The sequence below is a fragment of the Asterias rubens genome, chromosome 14, assembly GCF_902459465.1.
Source record: "Asterias rubens chromosome 14, eAstRub1.3, whole genome shotgun sequence".
In the NCBI taxonomy this organism is placed as follows: Eukaryota; Metazoa; Echinodermata; class Asteroidea; order Forcipulatida; family Asteriidae; genus Asterias; species Asterias rubens.
In genome coordinates this window covers 1,324,984-1,342,473 of record NC_047075.1, presented here as the reverse complement: position 1 = coordinate 1,342,473, position 17,490 = coordinate 1,324,984, and the positions used below count along the sequence as shown (strand labels likewise).

The window sequence follows — 17,490 nt, the reverse complement described above, 5'->3', positions numbered from 1 at the left end:
CCTGAGCTGACTTCTGAGCCGCCCAATAGAAGCTGAACATTTCGCATGATTTATTTTTTTTGCGAAACAAAAATTTAGTCAGGTACAAGCCACATCAATGCAAATTTAATGTTATTTAGGCTAGTTACCTGTTACTGCTAAGCAATACCTCCTGTGCTAAGCAAGTTTTTGGGCACTGAGTCGATTCGAGCTCAAGGGACGGGAGGATTAAAAACCGTCAATTTGCCCCCGAGGTTAGTCACGTGATGTAAACTCTGTACTGCACTGGAACTGGAAGAGCCGGTTTTTGCAGCCGACATTTTGCGTACGCCTATTAATGGACACGGGTCAGTAAACTCAAAAGTGAGTAACTAACTAGTCATTTATCGTCAAAAACTCACCCAAAATTTACTGTAAACGCCCCACAACCCACGCAAAAAGTGTGACACGGGGCTAAGAAGTTACCCCTCTTTCTCAACCCGATCCGTTCGGCTGTTGACATTGTCGCCATCTTGGTGAAAACCGAAGGAGAAAAATGAGTTCGAAAAGTGGTAAAAGAAAGAGTTCGTCTGGTGGCGGTTCGAAGGGACCCCCAGTGCCGGTGGCACCGAGTCAGCCAAGGCTGTGCAAGATTGCGAAAGGAGGTTCGGGGTATGGTTTTAATCTACACAGCAAACAGGGGCAACATGGCCAGTATATCCGTGGAATTGACGAAGGTGAGATACTTTTTACTAGTTACCAACTGTTGCTGCTGTTTTGTTAGACATTAATGATTGAGTTACGTAAAGTTGTAATTAAAGTTTATGTTTGTGGACTGTTGTCGTTGACACGTCTGTCATTTTCAGTGTTCTTGGTTTGGTTTGGTCACACAGTTCAGAGGTAGTAATGATTCAGACACTTTGCTTTGCTTCACCTTTTTATTTTAGGGGCAAGTTTAAAAACAAGATCAAGGTAGCCACATTTCAAACTTATTTTATTACTATATTAGTAAATGTTCCATAAAGACCTCTATACTATTTCATTTGTATTATAATAATATTATTAATAATTTACACGGGTTGGTTTTATTTAGATTCATTCGGTACTTCATGCACTACTTCATGTAATTGAATGCAGGTACACTTCAAACCCATACATTTGCGCTGGTTTGTTGTCATGACTCGGTCTAACCCTCCTCCCGACTTCGCCGTCCGGAGGAGGGTTACGTAATATCGCAACTAGACTCGGTCATATTGTGGTCGTTCCCGTATCATACTTGGTTTACAACGGTTTTCATGATTTTCTTGTGTTTTGTCAGCGTTCTCTCTCGTCTTAACTAGCCAAATGTACACTGCAGGACCAATTACAATTCTTTTCAGTCAAGCACAAAAATCACAAATCCCAACTCAAACTTTAAGTAGGCTTGTCACTGTCAGTGTCAGTTGGTCTTTACGCTATGGTCCAGTGACTGAGTTTAGTTCTGACAAAACATGTGGTCAAGTGTGTCGTACAGCAAACCCAAGTGGATCTTCCGTAAAAATTCAAGTGGTTGGTTCTTGGTTGCTAACTTTGTTGGAAGTGTTGATATCTCAACATAGAGGACACTATCCCACAAGCTGAATAATATATCTGTTGAACATGGACACAAAAGAATTGCCAAAAACCGAATACTTTTCCTTTGAACTTTTATTATCAGTAATATTTAGGTGTAATAAAAAGAAGCTGCTTCAATAAATCGTTAACCCCTGTTGAGATAAGTCTGTTTTTATGACATTATATTCACAGCAGGAGGTTAAATCATCTAGCCATTGGTGGGTGGGTGGTTTGTTGTCGAGTGCTTGACATTTTGGTACAGATGTAGGTTGCCGGCCTAAAAGTTTGTGGCGGTTACCTCAGCGCACTTTCTCGTCTAGGTCTCTATTCCATGGGGTTCCAGTTGCATGGTTCAAAAATCAGCATTTTGCTGCTTACCCCTACTCCGGAGCAGGGGTGGCCCACCCCTGTTCCTCAGGCTATACCCATTGGCCGGGGTACATATCGGTCAGGGGTAAAAAGATCCAAGTTTGAAATGGCCTGACATTCCCCGTTAACACCCCCATGGAAAAGACTTTAGTGTAAGAGGCTTTGTGTGGAACTTGAATCTGACCCAGTAGCAGGAAAGAGTGAATAAGTTAGCCAGCTGGTTCACTTGCACAAAGTTTATATCGGTCCTTGGTGTTTTAACTGGCACCTCATCAGTGTATCACTGTTGTGGAAGAATATTAAATTTTTAGTTCTAAAAATAAATACTTTAGTGGAAAAGTTAGAGAATTTGTTATTTTATGGTGTACACTTCCTTCTTTGGAAATCTGAATGGCCATTCTTTCCTGTTTTTGTACATGTACGTACATGTACCTGCATATTATCAAGTTTCAATATTAATAATTTCTAGCAATAATATTATTAATGAGGATATTGAATAAGCAAGGTCTATTTTGTTGAACTTCTGTTGTTTACTTTTTCACACACCCATCGAATAATGTTCCAAAGTCCAAAACACACTCTGTGTAGGAATTAAAGCTGATTCTGATCTACCATTTGACTGTGAGGTTGAGGATCATGATTTATTAGTAAAAGCTGACAACAAGTGGTCAATCATGGATGGAAGTCGGTTGTTGTGACGTTCAAGACGTCAACGGCGCTTGATGAGCGAAGTCCAAAGTCTAACGCACATCATGCGGCCACACGAAGGGTGCGTTACTGTCTTTGCTTAGTTTGTTGATTTCCTTTTCAGGTCTTTCCACTTTCGGTCAAGCCCCTAAAGGCATAATATCACTTAGGGTCTCACTTACGTCTTGGGGTTAGGGTCTTATTTCTTCCCGGAAAAGAGCAAAGAGATTTTAATAATAATAATTTTAAACCAGTTTTCACAACAATGTATTATGCGCTACTTGGCTAAATCAGTCACAAGAACCATAGAGGAATGCAAGAACAATCTCTGCCCTCACATTTACCCATTAATTAACTCTATAGTTAATTTTTTTGCTTAGGGACACAAGTGTTACGACCAGTATTTGAACCCACACGTGACACTCCACTGATCAGAGCTTGAGTTCAATCCTCTTATCTGCTCGACCACAACACCCTATTTTACACATTGTTGTTTTCTCAAGTTGGCTAGTTAATGTTACTTCTTGGATTTTATCAATATAAGCCACAAGGGAAACTGACTGGGTAAATTTGTAAATGATTTTTGTGGTTGAACAAAGAATTGACTAGAGTGGGATGCGAACCAGCGACCTCCGGATTAACGTGCCTGTGCTCTACCAACTGAGCTATCTAGCCCTATATTGGCGGTGTCCCTATTTTGTCAATATCTTTGTTCAGGGGTGCCAGTCAGCAGCCATACAACCGTTAACTGCCGTGTAGCAAGGGATCACACCCAAAATACGATACAACCTGGGAATAATGTACGGACTTGGGGTCTACAGTTCACAAGTTACCATTTAAATTTGAAATCCTCCGTTAACAGGAGACTTTTGAGACGCTGGTGGCAGCAGATATAATGGCCCTTTTTGCGGCTTTGAGCATAGTGCGACCTGCTCAGTATTGAGCGCGCAATACTGTAAAAAAGGATTGTCTAAAAGTCTCCTATTGACACGTGTACAAACGTTAACACACGGTGAAGAAGATGCAGCAACTTTACACACGCCTATCATGTCCGCTATTTTGTGAGTCAAAATGAACACAAAGGAAAGGAGTTGACTCCCAAACTGGCAGAGGTGCGCATTGTGCTATATGCTTAAATGCAAGGGTCATACACGTACTTGAGACGGTTGCTACGTGAAAAGATTACGGTCAAGCTATAATAAAGAGATTGCGAACACCCATGATATAAAAACGTCAATGAATGTGTTACCGAGGTTTGCTGAATCTGAAGGTTACTATACAAAAGCTTGCTCGATTCATGTGACATAGCAACTGTCTCTATAGTCTGAAGAATTCAAGTTTAAAAGCGGTAAGTCGTGTGACTAAACATTGGGTGCCAAAGCCTAGTACATTTGTACACATTTCCCAAACATTGTGTACAATCATGTATGATGTAGTAAACAGTTGCATTACATACTGTACTGTACTGTATTGTATTTGCCATATCTTATTCATGGCTACATGTAGTTGACCCAAGTAAGTACTGTACATATACATAATAATAATAATAATAATAATAATAATAATAAGACTTGTAATGCGCACTTATCCACCCTGCTGGGTGTTCAAGGCGCAGATTTTTTTTATTTTTATGGTTGACTTTGTAATTTGTAATACTATGTAGGTATACAATACAATATACAATACAATGGGTTTTTATATAGCGCCATTTCATTTAGACCACAGCGCTTTAAACGAACAATAGCAATAATACAACAAATGAACAGTAAAGCAATAAAGGTAGAATTGGTAATAAAGTACACTAAGGGCCCCCCCCCAGTAGAAAACCTCCAGATGACTTTGTTCCAATTAAGCGTTCTTCAGCCACAACTTTTGGTCCAGAAGGCCCCCTTAAATCCTGTGCAGAACCTTGTGTACAGCAATAACATTCATGGTAATATTAATGAGCCTTTATAATGCACTGGTCAGTATCCATCATAAGATGCTTGGTTCCCCAGTATAAAATTTGTTGATGACCTTGTTCCCAATTCTGCATGCTTCAGCCGAACATCAAAACACAAATTTATTCCAGCAGAAGGCCCCCCCCCCCCCCCCCCCCCCCCCGCGGAGAACCTTGTGTACAATATGATGGTAATAGTAATGGGCCTTTATAATGCACTGGTCTATATCAATCTTAAGATGCTCATGGCGCAGCGACACATCTTAGGCAGCAGTCCTCATTAGGTGAGTCTTAAAGGAAGTTTCAACAAAGCCAATTGTATACGGACAAGGACAGAGTGGCAGACTGGCAAAAAATGATAACTGACACACTGTGATAATGAGATTACAGAATTACATCATCCCCGCATGACCCTGTATTGGTTCTTGCACTATGGAAATAAAGACCGTTTTATGCTGTAAAGGCACTGGACACACCTTTGGTAATTGTCAACGACCAGTATTCTCACTTGGTATCCCAAATGCATAAAATAACAAGTCTGTGAACATTTGGACTCGATTGGTTATTGAAGAGAATCATGAAAGAAAAACATCCGTGTTTTGTTGCACAAATTTGTGTGCTTTCAGATGCCTCATAATATTTGAATGAGAAATTACCTCTTTCTCAAAAACCATGTTACTTCAGAGGGAGCCGTTTCTCACAATGTTTTATACTATCAACCGACAGCTCTCCATAGGTTTAGGTTAATGGTCTGTATTTTTCTACCCAAACCAAACAGTGCACTTTTACAGTGTCCACCATCTAAAAATGGCTATTCCGGCTTATTGCTTGCTATCAAGTAAGTTGTTTTGCTAACAATTATTTTGAGTAAATACCAATAGTGTCCAGTGCCTTTACAGGAGGATGTGTACGTACACACACTGTACATGTATAAGAGCTGCCTCTCTATTTTGTACACACAGCAGATTTTGATTCTAATTCTACTGAACAGCTAACACTCTGTAGTGTGGTCATGCATATGGTCCGATTAGCCAATCGGAATAGGATTACCGACCAGGCTTGTTTAAAGGTCACAGGAAAATGTATCTATTCCAATCCTGCTCTTTGCCTTCTTAAGTCAGTCTTGCCCTTTTCCATTTGAGCACAAACAGAGTTATCTCTTAAAGCCATTATACACTTTCGGTAAACAGTATTGTCCAAGTCCCACATTTTGTGTATTACAACTTATAAATATATAAAAAAACAAACCTGTGAAAATTTAGGCTCAATTGGTCATCGGAGTCGGGAGAAAATAACAGGAAAACCCACTCTTGTTTCCGCACGTTTCGCCGTGTCATGACATGTGTTTAAAATAAATCCGTAATTCTCGCTTTGATACTGTTTTAATGTTTTCTCAAAAAGTAAAGCATTTCATGGAACAATATTTCAAGAGAACTATTTGTATATCTGTGAACTTAAAAAAAACAACTCTGTACCGAAAGTGTACATAATTATTTAGTAATGACTCTGAAAATTAATGGCAATACAAACTTTTGGTTTACTGAGAATAATTACTTTCGATAGTAGGCCTTTAAAGGCATAGACACTATTGGTAATTACTGAGAATAATTATCAGCATAAAAACTTACTTGGTAACTTGATAGTACAGTGTATAAGACATTGTGAGAAACGACTCCCTCTGAAGTAACGTAGTTTTCGAGAAAGAAGTAATTTTCCACTATTTGATTTTGAGACCTCAGAATTAGATTTTGAGGTCTCGAAATCAAGCATTTAGCATCTGAAAGCACACAACTTTGTGTGACAAGGGTGTTTTTTCTTTCATTATTACATGTATCTCTCAACTTCGACGACCAATTGAGCTCAAATTTTCACAGGTTTGTTATTGTATATATATGCCTATGTTGAGATACACCAAGTGAGAAGACTGGTCTTTGACAACTACCAATAGTATCCAGTGTCTTTAATCACCAACAGTGTTTTTTACCACATACATGTACAGGGACTGATAAATTCTGCCTAATGTAGATGAGTCCCTAGGGATAACGCTAATTGCCAGATTGACAGAACACAAAGTAAAATGGTACTCTGTGTTATTCAGATATTTACATTGGGGAATACTTGTAATCTGCAAAGTGGATCGGCGGTATCATTTTGTAATATCTTTATAATTTACAATGGCCTTTTCAACATGATGTTAATGCAGGTTTTGAATTTTAATTTACAATGCCATTTGAAACATGATGTTTATGCAGGCATTGAATTGCGTTCTCGAAGGGGCACATTCATTTTCCTCTATAAAGGGGAACATCTTTGTGGAATTGTATTAGATACCACAGTAAAAGCACAGGGCACCATGGCAATTGATGTGGGTGTGGTGGGTTAATTCGAAGCCTAGGAACATGTACATTGTAAGAGCAACACCGCTTTCAGTAGTTTTTACTGTGCCCCCTTGCCCCTGTGCTCCCTGTTAAAGGGGCACATCTTCGTGATCTGCTTGTGGCTGGAACATGGAAAAATGAATTATCACTCAGTTGGCTGTCACATCACAGACAATAAATAAGTGAATCAATGTGTGGTGAGGAGGTTTTCAACTAGTGGTTTAATCCCAACGAGACCTGGTTCTTGATTTTTTTCGGTCAAAAACATTCCAACACTTTTTGGTCAAAAAGTAAAATAAATGCAAAAATTATTAATGGTTCAATGATTTCTTTCAACACAGCACCCCTCCAGCTATGAAATGGTAAAGTCCTCCGCCGCCCTCGGGTAAACAACTCCTTATAAGGGAATGCTGTGCGCGTAGCGCGTATCGCGTGATGCACAACTGTTTAAGCCGTTGCTCTCGACCAATAGGAATGAAGAAACTGTCTTATAAAAACAGGTGCAAGCTCGCGTGTCACGCCCATGTTTCAACACTTTTTACTGGTCATAAACAAAGGTTTATACACACCCACCTGACGCGCTCTCCACCAATAGGAATAGCGAAACTGTCTGAGGTATTTATGAATGTAGCTTTAAAGGGCGCCATCTGTTTTAATATCTGGCCACAGACTCTTTGTGATCACGGCGACAGTGCCCCTTTAAAGCATCGGGTGTAATTGAATTAGCAATATGATCTGTTCAGTATCATGTTATATTGTACAGTGTCAACATGAATGATAAAGGACCATTTACTGTTTGCCAGGTAACGCACACACAGACTGTAAGCAAAGCTGTCAACTATCCCTGATTCTACAGAAAGTTCTCTGAAAAGAAACCAGTCTTTTCGTGTTTTTGTGAACAAATTTTAAAATCTCCCAGATCATGGAAATCTTCATCCTATTAATGTTCTAAATATCTCCCTACAAAATGGCCGAAATCTCCCTGATTTTAAGGTTCAAGTGTTGGCAGCTCTGCGTCAAGCTTTTATTATTATTATTATTATTATTTATTCGACCTCAACAGTACAAGTACAGAAAATACAAACAAGGCAACAATGTTAGGGAAAAAACCCATAACAGAAACGACAACGCTACAAAACATTTTGAGTAAACAAAAAGAAAAAGAAGTGAAAAATAAATGAATAAGTTAATTAATTAAACAACAATCAGTCAATCAATAAATAATTAAAAGAATAATTAAAGGCAGTGGACACTATTGGTAATTGTTGGTTTATCTCAACATATGCATAAAATAACAAACCTGTGAAAATTTGAGCTCAATCGGTCATCGAACTTGCGAGATAATAATGAAAGAAAAAACACCCTTAACACACGATGTTGTGTGCGTTTCGATGGTCGATTTCAAGACCTCAAGTTCTAAATCTGAGGTCTCGAAATCAAATTCGTGGAAAATTCCTTCTTTCTTGAAAACTATGACACTTCAGAGGGAGCGGTTTCTCACAATGTTTTATGCCATCAACCTCTCCCCATTACTCGTCACCAAGAAAGGTTTTATGCTAATAATTATTTTGAGTAATTACCAATAGTGTCCACTGCCTTTAAGTGAATAAATAAACAAGTAAGTAAACAAACAAGCAAGAAATAAAATAAATAGAAATAAGTAAAATGATACAAATAAATAAATAAATAAATAAACAGAAAAGAAAGTAAAAAATAAATAGATAAATAAGGAAATCAAAAAATAGGGGGGGGGGTAAAAGAAAAAAATGGTGACGTGAGGACAAATAGAGAGAACATTGAAAAATGTTTACAGTGCAACAAATGTACACACTTCTCAAATTTAGGGTAGCACGTCACATGGCTTGTGACTAAGCAAACAAAATTACCTGACCAGATTTATTTTTTAAAAAGACCAGGAAATAAATGAGACGGAAATTTCCAAAAAGTTTTCTTTTCACTTAAAAACTGTTTTCATCTGAACAATCACTGAGAGAACATAGAATTGAAAGGTTTTACCAGACTTACATTGTATGTTGTAAAGTCAACTTTTGAACATCATTTCTTTTTTAAAATTAAAATTCTCTATTCATGTATTCACCACTTCCCTGAGTTATGTTACACTTCAAAGTATGTGCACATGTTTACTTAATTTATGTTGTATGTGTTGTCATATATGTAGCCTTCTAGAAAGAGTCTGCTAGGGTCGAAATGTCAGGCCATTAACTATTTTTTGCATACTTTAATTTTAAAATTGAAGGAACACATTGCCTTGGATCGGACGAGTTGGTCTTTGAAAAGCGTTTGTAACCGTGTGTTATAAAATGCATTGGTTTGAAAGATGTTTTAAAAGTAGAATACATTCATTCAGTCGATGCGGAGCATCGGATGATGGCCCTCCAAACACGTTGGTCCTCTATTGCTGTACGCAGCTCTTCTCAACGCAGTCCAGAGTCCCGGCACAAGGTGTTCACATCTAGGTGGTTTGTGGTCTGCCTCGGAAACAGTGACCTTGGGTATGTTCAGACAGCGTACTAAGTTAGACCCGAACCGGTTTAACTTTTACGAGCAGCAGGGGGTGATCGTAAAAATAAAACCCCTTTGTGTTCAGACAGCACTGAGTTAAACCCGATCCGGTTTATGTTTGGTTTTAAGAGGTCAAAGAAAACGCGACCCCCGTTACTCTAACATCCTGTTTATTGTCCTGTTCATTGGTCACCGTGCGTTTACGTAATGGTTACGGAGGTCAATGGGCCACCTGTTGTGAGTTAAACCGGATGTGGTCTTTTTTATTCTGTCCACACATGGTGTTAAAAGATAAACAAGAAGGGGTCTAAAGATAAACCCCCGCGCTGAACGGTTTATCTCTTGTGGGTTGAACTCAATTCGGACTAACTTTAGATCCGTTCAGACACACTGAGTTAAACTCGATCGAGTTAAACCATGAGTTAAACCAACTTTAGTACCGTGTCTGAACGCACCCCTTGAGTAGGGGCCCAAAGCACAAGCTTGCTCACTGCCAGCTCAGTATGTCTGAGACAGTGACCTGCTAATCTCAGCCTTCTTGCCCTAATCTTGGTGCCAACTCTCGGTGCTAACTCTCGTTAGTCCACCGTAGAGTTCCAGGTTTGTGACATGCCTCTCCCAATGAATCTGTTTAACACAGCGAAGCATTCTCGTATAGCAGCCATCCAGTCTCTTCTCTAGACGACTGGCTAGTGTCCAGGACTCCCATCCATACAGCGGTACTGATTCCACAGTGGCAGTAAAGAACTTCACCTTCAGGGACTGGATAGAATACAATGTTCCTTTAAAGTTATTACACAGTTAGGTATTATTATTCAATTGAAAAACACACGACTGCTTTACTTGTTCATTCAATCCTGAGTGAACTGACACGATGCTAAAATCACTGGCCTTGGTGCTGCAGTACCAGTCACAGTGTAAAATTTGAGCCTTGTCATACACTGATGTACTGACAAAAGTTCTGCCATGCATGTTTTTCTTTAAATTATTGCTCCAGATCGTCGCTGAAGCAAATCAGTCTGACTAGTGTACCATTGTGCTCCATATATTAGCCCCCTTCTCTGTTGAATGCGTTGATAAAAGTGCTTAACATCAGGACTTAGTCAAGCAAAAACATTCACCAGACTATTTCAATTCGTGCCCCATTCATCCTCCATTGTCAGAAATTTGTAGACCATGAGTTTATGTGTCAAGAAAAGTGCAAAATAATGAGTGGTGCACCAATGTTATGCCTGTCATGGTGTGATCCAGATGTACTTTGGGGGGGGGGGGTTCTTGTGATCTACCTATTTCATTTTTAAAGTTGGTGATTTGCATCCCCTGTCGTTTAATTTGCAGACCTGTTAGGGTAAAATGTTTCTACCCCTTGCATACTGTGTAGGCCTATTTTGCAGGATTTAAACTTCGCTCTTGGAGGGGCACAGCATTAAATTCCTATTGCTAAGGGGCACTTCGAATGTATGTGGAAATTGTAAATTTGTATTGAAACTTTACAAAGGGCACAACAGCAAAAGCATAGGGCACCAAGACATTTGCTGTTGGTCCTCTGAGTTAAAGTTTACTTATTCACTATTTTCTTGCAACTTTGATTGCAATTTTCACAGATTTGTTATTGCACATGTTGGGATACAACAAGTGAGAACACACCCCTTGTCAATTACCAACACTGGTCCAGTGCCTGTTATTAAAAAGGAAGTTCTTTGCTGTGCAATACATACAGACAAACAATGTGTATAATACATGAATGTAGTATTACTGTTAGAATTTGTCTGTTCCCCACCATTCCCACAGGTCGTACATTCTGCCATTCAAGTATGTATACACCTGTGCACATTACCCCCTTGAGGTTGAGTTCTTGCTATTGGGTTAGTTGGGTGTGAACTGTACACAAGTACAGACTTCGTGACCTTTGATACATGGGAGTTTGATCTGAGTCAATACAGCAAGGTGCAAAGGACCCCAGACAATAAGGCCAATAGAAAAAAAATACCAGTTAATCGTCCCCTCCCTCATCCTTTTTGTGAGGCCACATCCTTTTTTAAGACAAATATTATTAGCTTTCATAAAAGTCACTGGTCATTTCAGAACTTGTTACCCTACATTAAGTAAAAGGTGACTACCTTAAAATGAAGAATTGGTTGTCATTTAAAGTTAAAATGCTTGGTGGCCACTTTGAAATACAAAATAAAAAGGCCCCCATCCTCCTTTTTTTGGGGAAGAACCTGGACGAACTACTGGTATTTCGTTTTACTTGGCCTAAATATAGCTAGGTGCAAAGGGTCGCCAGACTATACTGGATGATAAACTATGGATATATACCCACCACTGAGCATTACTGAGTGTCACAGTCATGGAAAAGCATTGTGTTGTTTTATCAGTGTGTTTTATCAGCATGGACATTAAATAGGCCTGCAAATGTTGCAATGGTATGCTAATTGGTCACAATGTTCTGCTTTAAAGGCAGGCACGCCTCAAATTAGCCCACATCACCCCCACAGCTTTACACACAGCCAATGCTGCAGTGCCCTATCCTTTTGCTGTAGTGCCCTATCCTTTTGCTGTGGTGCCCTTTGTAAAGTTCCAATTTGAAAACTCATGCATTGAACTTCGTTCTAGTAAGGGGCACTTCTACTATGGGAAAAATTTAAGTTTGTATTGCTGTGGTGCCCTTGTTAAAGTTCGAGTACAAATTAACTTGTAAAATAAATGTCCACGCCTTGAACTTCCCTCTCGAACAGGCACAGCAATTTTTCTATGGTAAGGGCATAGAGCAGGTAAGGGGCACTTCTACATTGTGTGTGGAAAATTTAAGTTTGTATTGGAACCTTGCAGATGAAGGCAACATGGCAATAGACCGATCCAGTAGGCTCCACCCACGATGCACGTGTGAGCAAGAACGCGTCGGGCTCTCCAACGCCTTTCTGCACAACTCTGCAGCGCGCGCCAAGCATACGCGCACACATGTCGGACCTTAGTGTCGGACCTTTGTTGCGTTGTGATTGGTCAATACACAATGGGGCGGTCTATTGCTGTGTGTGTCATGGGTTAATTCGGGCCTCGTCCAGTACAAATGTTGAGCTACTGCAAGCCCTCCAGTCTTGTGGACTTTTGCCCTCTGGTTGGTACATATACACAATGTACCTCGTAAGTTACACATGCTGGTAGTTGAACTTACAGCTGCTAGACAAATAGAAGAAGATTAGAGTGTTTAAAGTGCTCTTTGCAGTAAAGACAAATAAAACGATGGGCATGATCTTTTAGGTATAATACTGGTCTTGGCTTTGGTACAAGTACTTGTATTGTATTACCACCCTACTCACCCCCAATGGTTGCCCATCCCAATCAAACAGTGTTTTGTTTAGTTTGGACCAAGGACTGCAATAGTTAGTACACACTGTACCTGTGTAAATATTTAGACCTTATATTTAGGCCCTATACATTGTACCACTAAAATCAGTATGAAAATGAATCACCTTTTGAATTGAAACGTTTACATGTTAATTTTGAATTATATACATCGTCCATGTAATTTTAATATACTTTGTGGATAGTCGTAGTTGAGCGGTCTAGTAGTGTACGTGTACCAGGCTTAATTTTAGCAAGGTTTTTTCATTTTTTCTAATTTTTATTGGTGTGAAAGGACAACAGTGTGTGGACTTTCCAAGGTCCCTTTTCACATGACAGCAATAAGCAGAATTCCCTTGCTTTAATTTAGCCATGTTGTGCAATTTTGCAGATGAAAGAACAATTGTTTGGTCTGTCATGGTCTTTCTAAGGTCTCTGGTGAAATCTTTTTCAAACATTTCTGAATTTTGTAGCGATGGTTATAACATTATCGATGTGTAAAAAGTGCTTTATTATTTTAATTTAGTTAAGGTTTCAAGCAGTAAAATGAGATTATGGTCAAAGCCACTATTTATAGCAGAGAGTCGTTGCTTATAATTGTAAGCCTCAGGTGCAGGCCTTATCAGTCGGACAGAAATAAATAAAACTTGCCGATTCATTTTGATGGGTTGTTTGTGGTACGGATGGGGAAAAGCAGACTCAATTTCCCCCCTGCTTGCATTAGGAAGCATGCTAGAAGGGTTAGGTGTTTCTGTACATCTTAAGCCCAAGGCTCAAACAAGATGGCTTGAGCTCAATAAATCTCTACAACTCAAGATATGTAGGATAAGAAATAAGACGTAAACGCAAGGAAATGTGTATCAGCCTTAATTATAATCAAGTGAGCCTGATACTCTCGGACGCAATGAAAGGCGATTGCCTCCATGCCCCCTGGTCATTGCCTTGGTGCCCTTGAAATGCTCCAGTAGCAATTGGCAATGTCCTCATACTGTAGGGTGCCCTTTACGGGCCTTTAATTTAATCTTTAAACATGTTAAAGGGCAGGGACACTTTCATTTCACAAAGGACACTTCCATTAGAAAATCCTAAAGTCAATGGGAAACTTTAGAAGGGCTTCAAGACCAGGGGCAACGGATGCTGCGCCCTGCGTGTGATTCCAGGCCTGCCTTCACCAAAGACAAAATGCCTTGGTGCCCTAAACCTTGCCCTTTTATAAACAAAGCATACAGGCCTGTAGGGAAACATGTCTATTATACTAAAGTTGAATTTTTTCTCCTCGTTACGCAGGATCCCCAGCAGAGAAAGCTTGTCTCAGGAAAGGCGACCGAGTCATCGAGGTCAATGGGGTCAACATCGAGCGAGAAACACACGCCCAAGTCGTCGCAAGAATCAAGAGCGGGGGCGAGCAGACCGCCCTCCTCGTCGTCGACCATGAGCTCGACCTCCACAACAAAAAGTACGGCATCACCGTGGATGCCAACGAGGCGATACAGAAGGAATTCATGAACGATGCCCCGAAGGTAAACGGGGACGCACCGGAGGAGAACGGGGTGAGCCTGGTGCCCGTTGTCGTTGAGGTTGCGACGGACCCGGTGCCGGAGTCAGAACCGGAGAGAATAGAGGAACCAGTGGAGGAGAATGTGGTTTCTGTGGAGGAGTCGGTACCAGTCGAGTCGGTACCCAACGCAATCCCTGAAGTTGCACAGGTGAGGGAGAAGAGTCACTTATGGCAGGGAGTCTTAACAGAAAGTCTACATCAAGGAGGGTGAACATTATAGAGAGAGTTTTTATGAAAAATATTGTGATTGTTTTCCTAGCCTCTTCTCTCACTCAAGTAATCATAATTGAGTGTATACGTCTCCAGCAAATTCATCCCCAAAGGTCTTCAACTTTATTGTAGTGACCTGTCGTTTTTGTCAACTCAAGTTGACTGGCCTGGTGCCCTTTTTTCAAAATGAAAATGGCCTTGCCTGCTCAAAGATGAACTTTTCAGGCCTGCCAAGGGTAACCCCCTACAGTCAAGTTCTGAGTAGGGACTGAAATCCCAATCCAAGTAGTGCCCCCCCTACATGATTTGAACCGGGTCCTGGAGGTGAGCCAGGAGGAAAATATATTACCACTACACCAACCTACGAACCCTAAAGTTGACCAGTTACTTATTTATTGTTTCCTTGTCTTGCAGGTCGCCGAGGAGGAAGAAGAAGCAGCCACACAGCCTGAAGAAGAAGCAGCTGAGCCCGAGGTAGTCATCGCCGTCGCTGCAGCAGTAGTGGAGTCAACTCCAGAACCAATCAGAGAACCAAGCCCTGAGCCTGAGAGAGAAGCCTCACCAGAAAGGGTAAGAACCAAGTAGTATAGAACCGTGAACCAAGGGCCGCACTGTGAGCAGAAATAATCTGCTTGCAGGTTTTGGGACATTTGCCCCCGTGTTATATTTTCCCCCGTGTTATATTTGCCCCATTGCATTAATGTACATATTTGCCCTTGTACTATGTATATTTGCCCCTGTTCTATATTTGCCCCTGTTCTATATTTGCCCCTGTGTTATATTTGCCCCTGTGCTCTAATTTGCCCCTTTGCTTATTGCCCCCGTGCTATTTGCACCTTAGACTTCTATACAAGCAGTGCAGTGACATTGGACCAAGCTTTGCATCGTTAACCCTGTGTAAAATACTCTAGTGTTTACAGCCATCCCTCTCTTGCTCATTTGTTTATTTTACCAACTCAATATTTGGCTTTATACTTTCTAAAGCAAGATCCTTACCCAGCATTATCGACCTTTCATTGGAGAATTATACGTATGCATTTTCCTTGGAAAAATTGGTTTTTTTTCACAGATTTTTTGAAATGATCTTTTAGGGGGAAAGCTCTAATCTTTGCCATCATTAACGCTACGAGATGTTTTAACCCCTTGTATTAACCCAGGTGGAGGATGCAGAACCTCTAACAGAACCCCCATCAGAACCCGAGACCCAGGTCTCAGTTGAAACAGAACCCATTGACGCACCAGAACCCATTGTTACCCCAGTACCCATTATTGACCAAGAACCCATAACAGACCCAGAGGTAACCCCCTCAGAAGAGCCTGAAACTGCCGAGGAACCCCCTTCAGAACTGGAACCCATCCCAGAACCGGAACCTATCCTAGAACCAGACCAGGAACCCCCTGCAGAGCTTGTTGTCGTTCCTGTACCAGTGGCTGATGTAGGTTTTTTTTACAAAAAATTATTCCCGTTGCTACTAACAAGCTGTGGTGGTTAACGAGATATTTTAACTCTCCGGTTTGATTCATCGTGTGACTAATAAATTCTTCTGTCTACAAGTTCACTCATATTGCATGATTTAACTCTTCCTTCCCACATGGAATGTTTTCAACCTTTGGGACTCTTGCTAAACTACAGGGTAAAAAAGGCTAAGAATGAGCTGACGTTGGCTGAAGTTTTTCAGATTGCTTGAAATGGGAATACTTCTCTTAGAACCTTTTGATGTTGTGTGTGCGCAAGTCAAGTGATCACAAGCCATTTGTGAAACTTTTTGTAATGTCCCTGCAAACTACATGTATTGTTGACCTGTTCTTGGGGGAAATTACTTGAGATGAAATCGGCAAAGCTTTCTCCTCTTTGCATGTTTCATAGGCCCTTTTCGAAACATTGCTTCGGCTTTGGATTCGGCTTCAGGCTCCGTCCTCTTGTCTGAAGCCCTGAGCGCGTGTGCAAAGCACGCGCGAATTGTTAAAACAATCGCCTGAGCCGAAGCTAAGCCTGAGCCGAAGCTAAAACTAGCCTGAGTCGAAGCCAAAGCCGTGGTTTTGAAAAGGTCCAAAGACTCTTCTCTTCAAGTAAATCCAGTTGTATAGTATTATAACTAGTACTCATCGTAATTCTTTGGGGTTTTCTTCTTCAATCATACCACTACACTGTACCTTGTTTCACTTTCTCCATTACATGCTTTGTTTTTGAAAGGCCAAGGGCGCCAAAGCATTTTCTTCTTGGTAAAGGGCACCCTACGTATGAGGCAAATGTAAATGTCTACTTAGGGCACCAAGGCAATGACCATGGGCATTGCGACAATCGTCTTTGTTGCCTCCGTGAAGTGTCAGGCCTGCCATTATGCTCGCCAGAAAAAAAGTTACAAGCTAAAGCACCAATTTTCACAAGTCCCATCTCAGACTGGTATTTTGTTAGTGTTGCTCAACAGAAATGTTCAAGTAATATTTTCTGAATATTAAAAACTTTGGTTTTACCAATGTACACCTTGTGAGTTAGCATTGTATACTCAGTACTTTCCCCGATCTCTATGAGAAAAAAATCATAGGCATATTACTCAATATTTTCTGCTTAAACAGCTCTGTGGAATTTGGCCTTGTATCCCGAAGCATTGAGTTCTTTAAGTCCGTTGTAAAAATAGTATTTACAATGCATGACATCACCAATATCCTGTGTTCCCTGTTGTTGCTCAAATTCATCCTGGGGCCAACTTCATAAAGCCTGTAAGCATAAAAACTTGCTAAGCACAGAACAAATATTGCTTAAACAAAGCTGTATACCAGCCAAACTTTCATTAAGGTTACATTGTTGCAATTGGTGCACAACTCTTTTTTTGCTTAGCAAAGACATTTTTCAAGCAGTATTTCCTGCTTAACAGCTTTATGAAACCGAGCCCTTGGAGTATACATGTGTTATTAACAATGACCTGCAG

At 40.5% G+C, this 17,490-nt stretch overlaps 1 protein-coding gene across 5 annotated transcripts in view; it reads left to right on the top strand.

Annotated features, from left to right (window-relative positions):
* Window positions 1–316: 316 nt before the first annotated feature.
* The window catches only part of LOC117299231 (protein TsetseEP-like), a 34,747-nt gene continuing 17,573 nt past the window's right edge, over window positions 317–17,490 (top strand). For 4 of the 5 annotated variants that reach the window (XM_033782702.1, XM_033782701.1, XM_033782700.1 and 1 more), the window contains exons 1-4: window positions 317–695; window positions 14,080–14,498; window positions 14,975–15,130; window positions 15,718–15,996. In XM_033782702.1, coding sequence (XP_033638593.1) covers window positions 515–695; window positions 14,080–14,498; window positions 14,975–15,130; window positions 15,718–15,996 — 1,035 coding nt within the window. In that variant the 5' untranslated portion in view covers window positions 317–514. The remainder of the gene's footprint in view (window positions 696–14,079; window positions 14,499–14,974; window positions 15,131–15,717; window positions 15,997–17,490) is intronic. The other variant, XM_033782703.1, reaches the window with a different exon arrangement.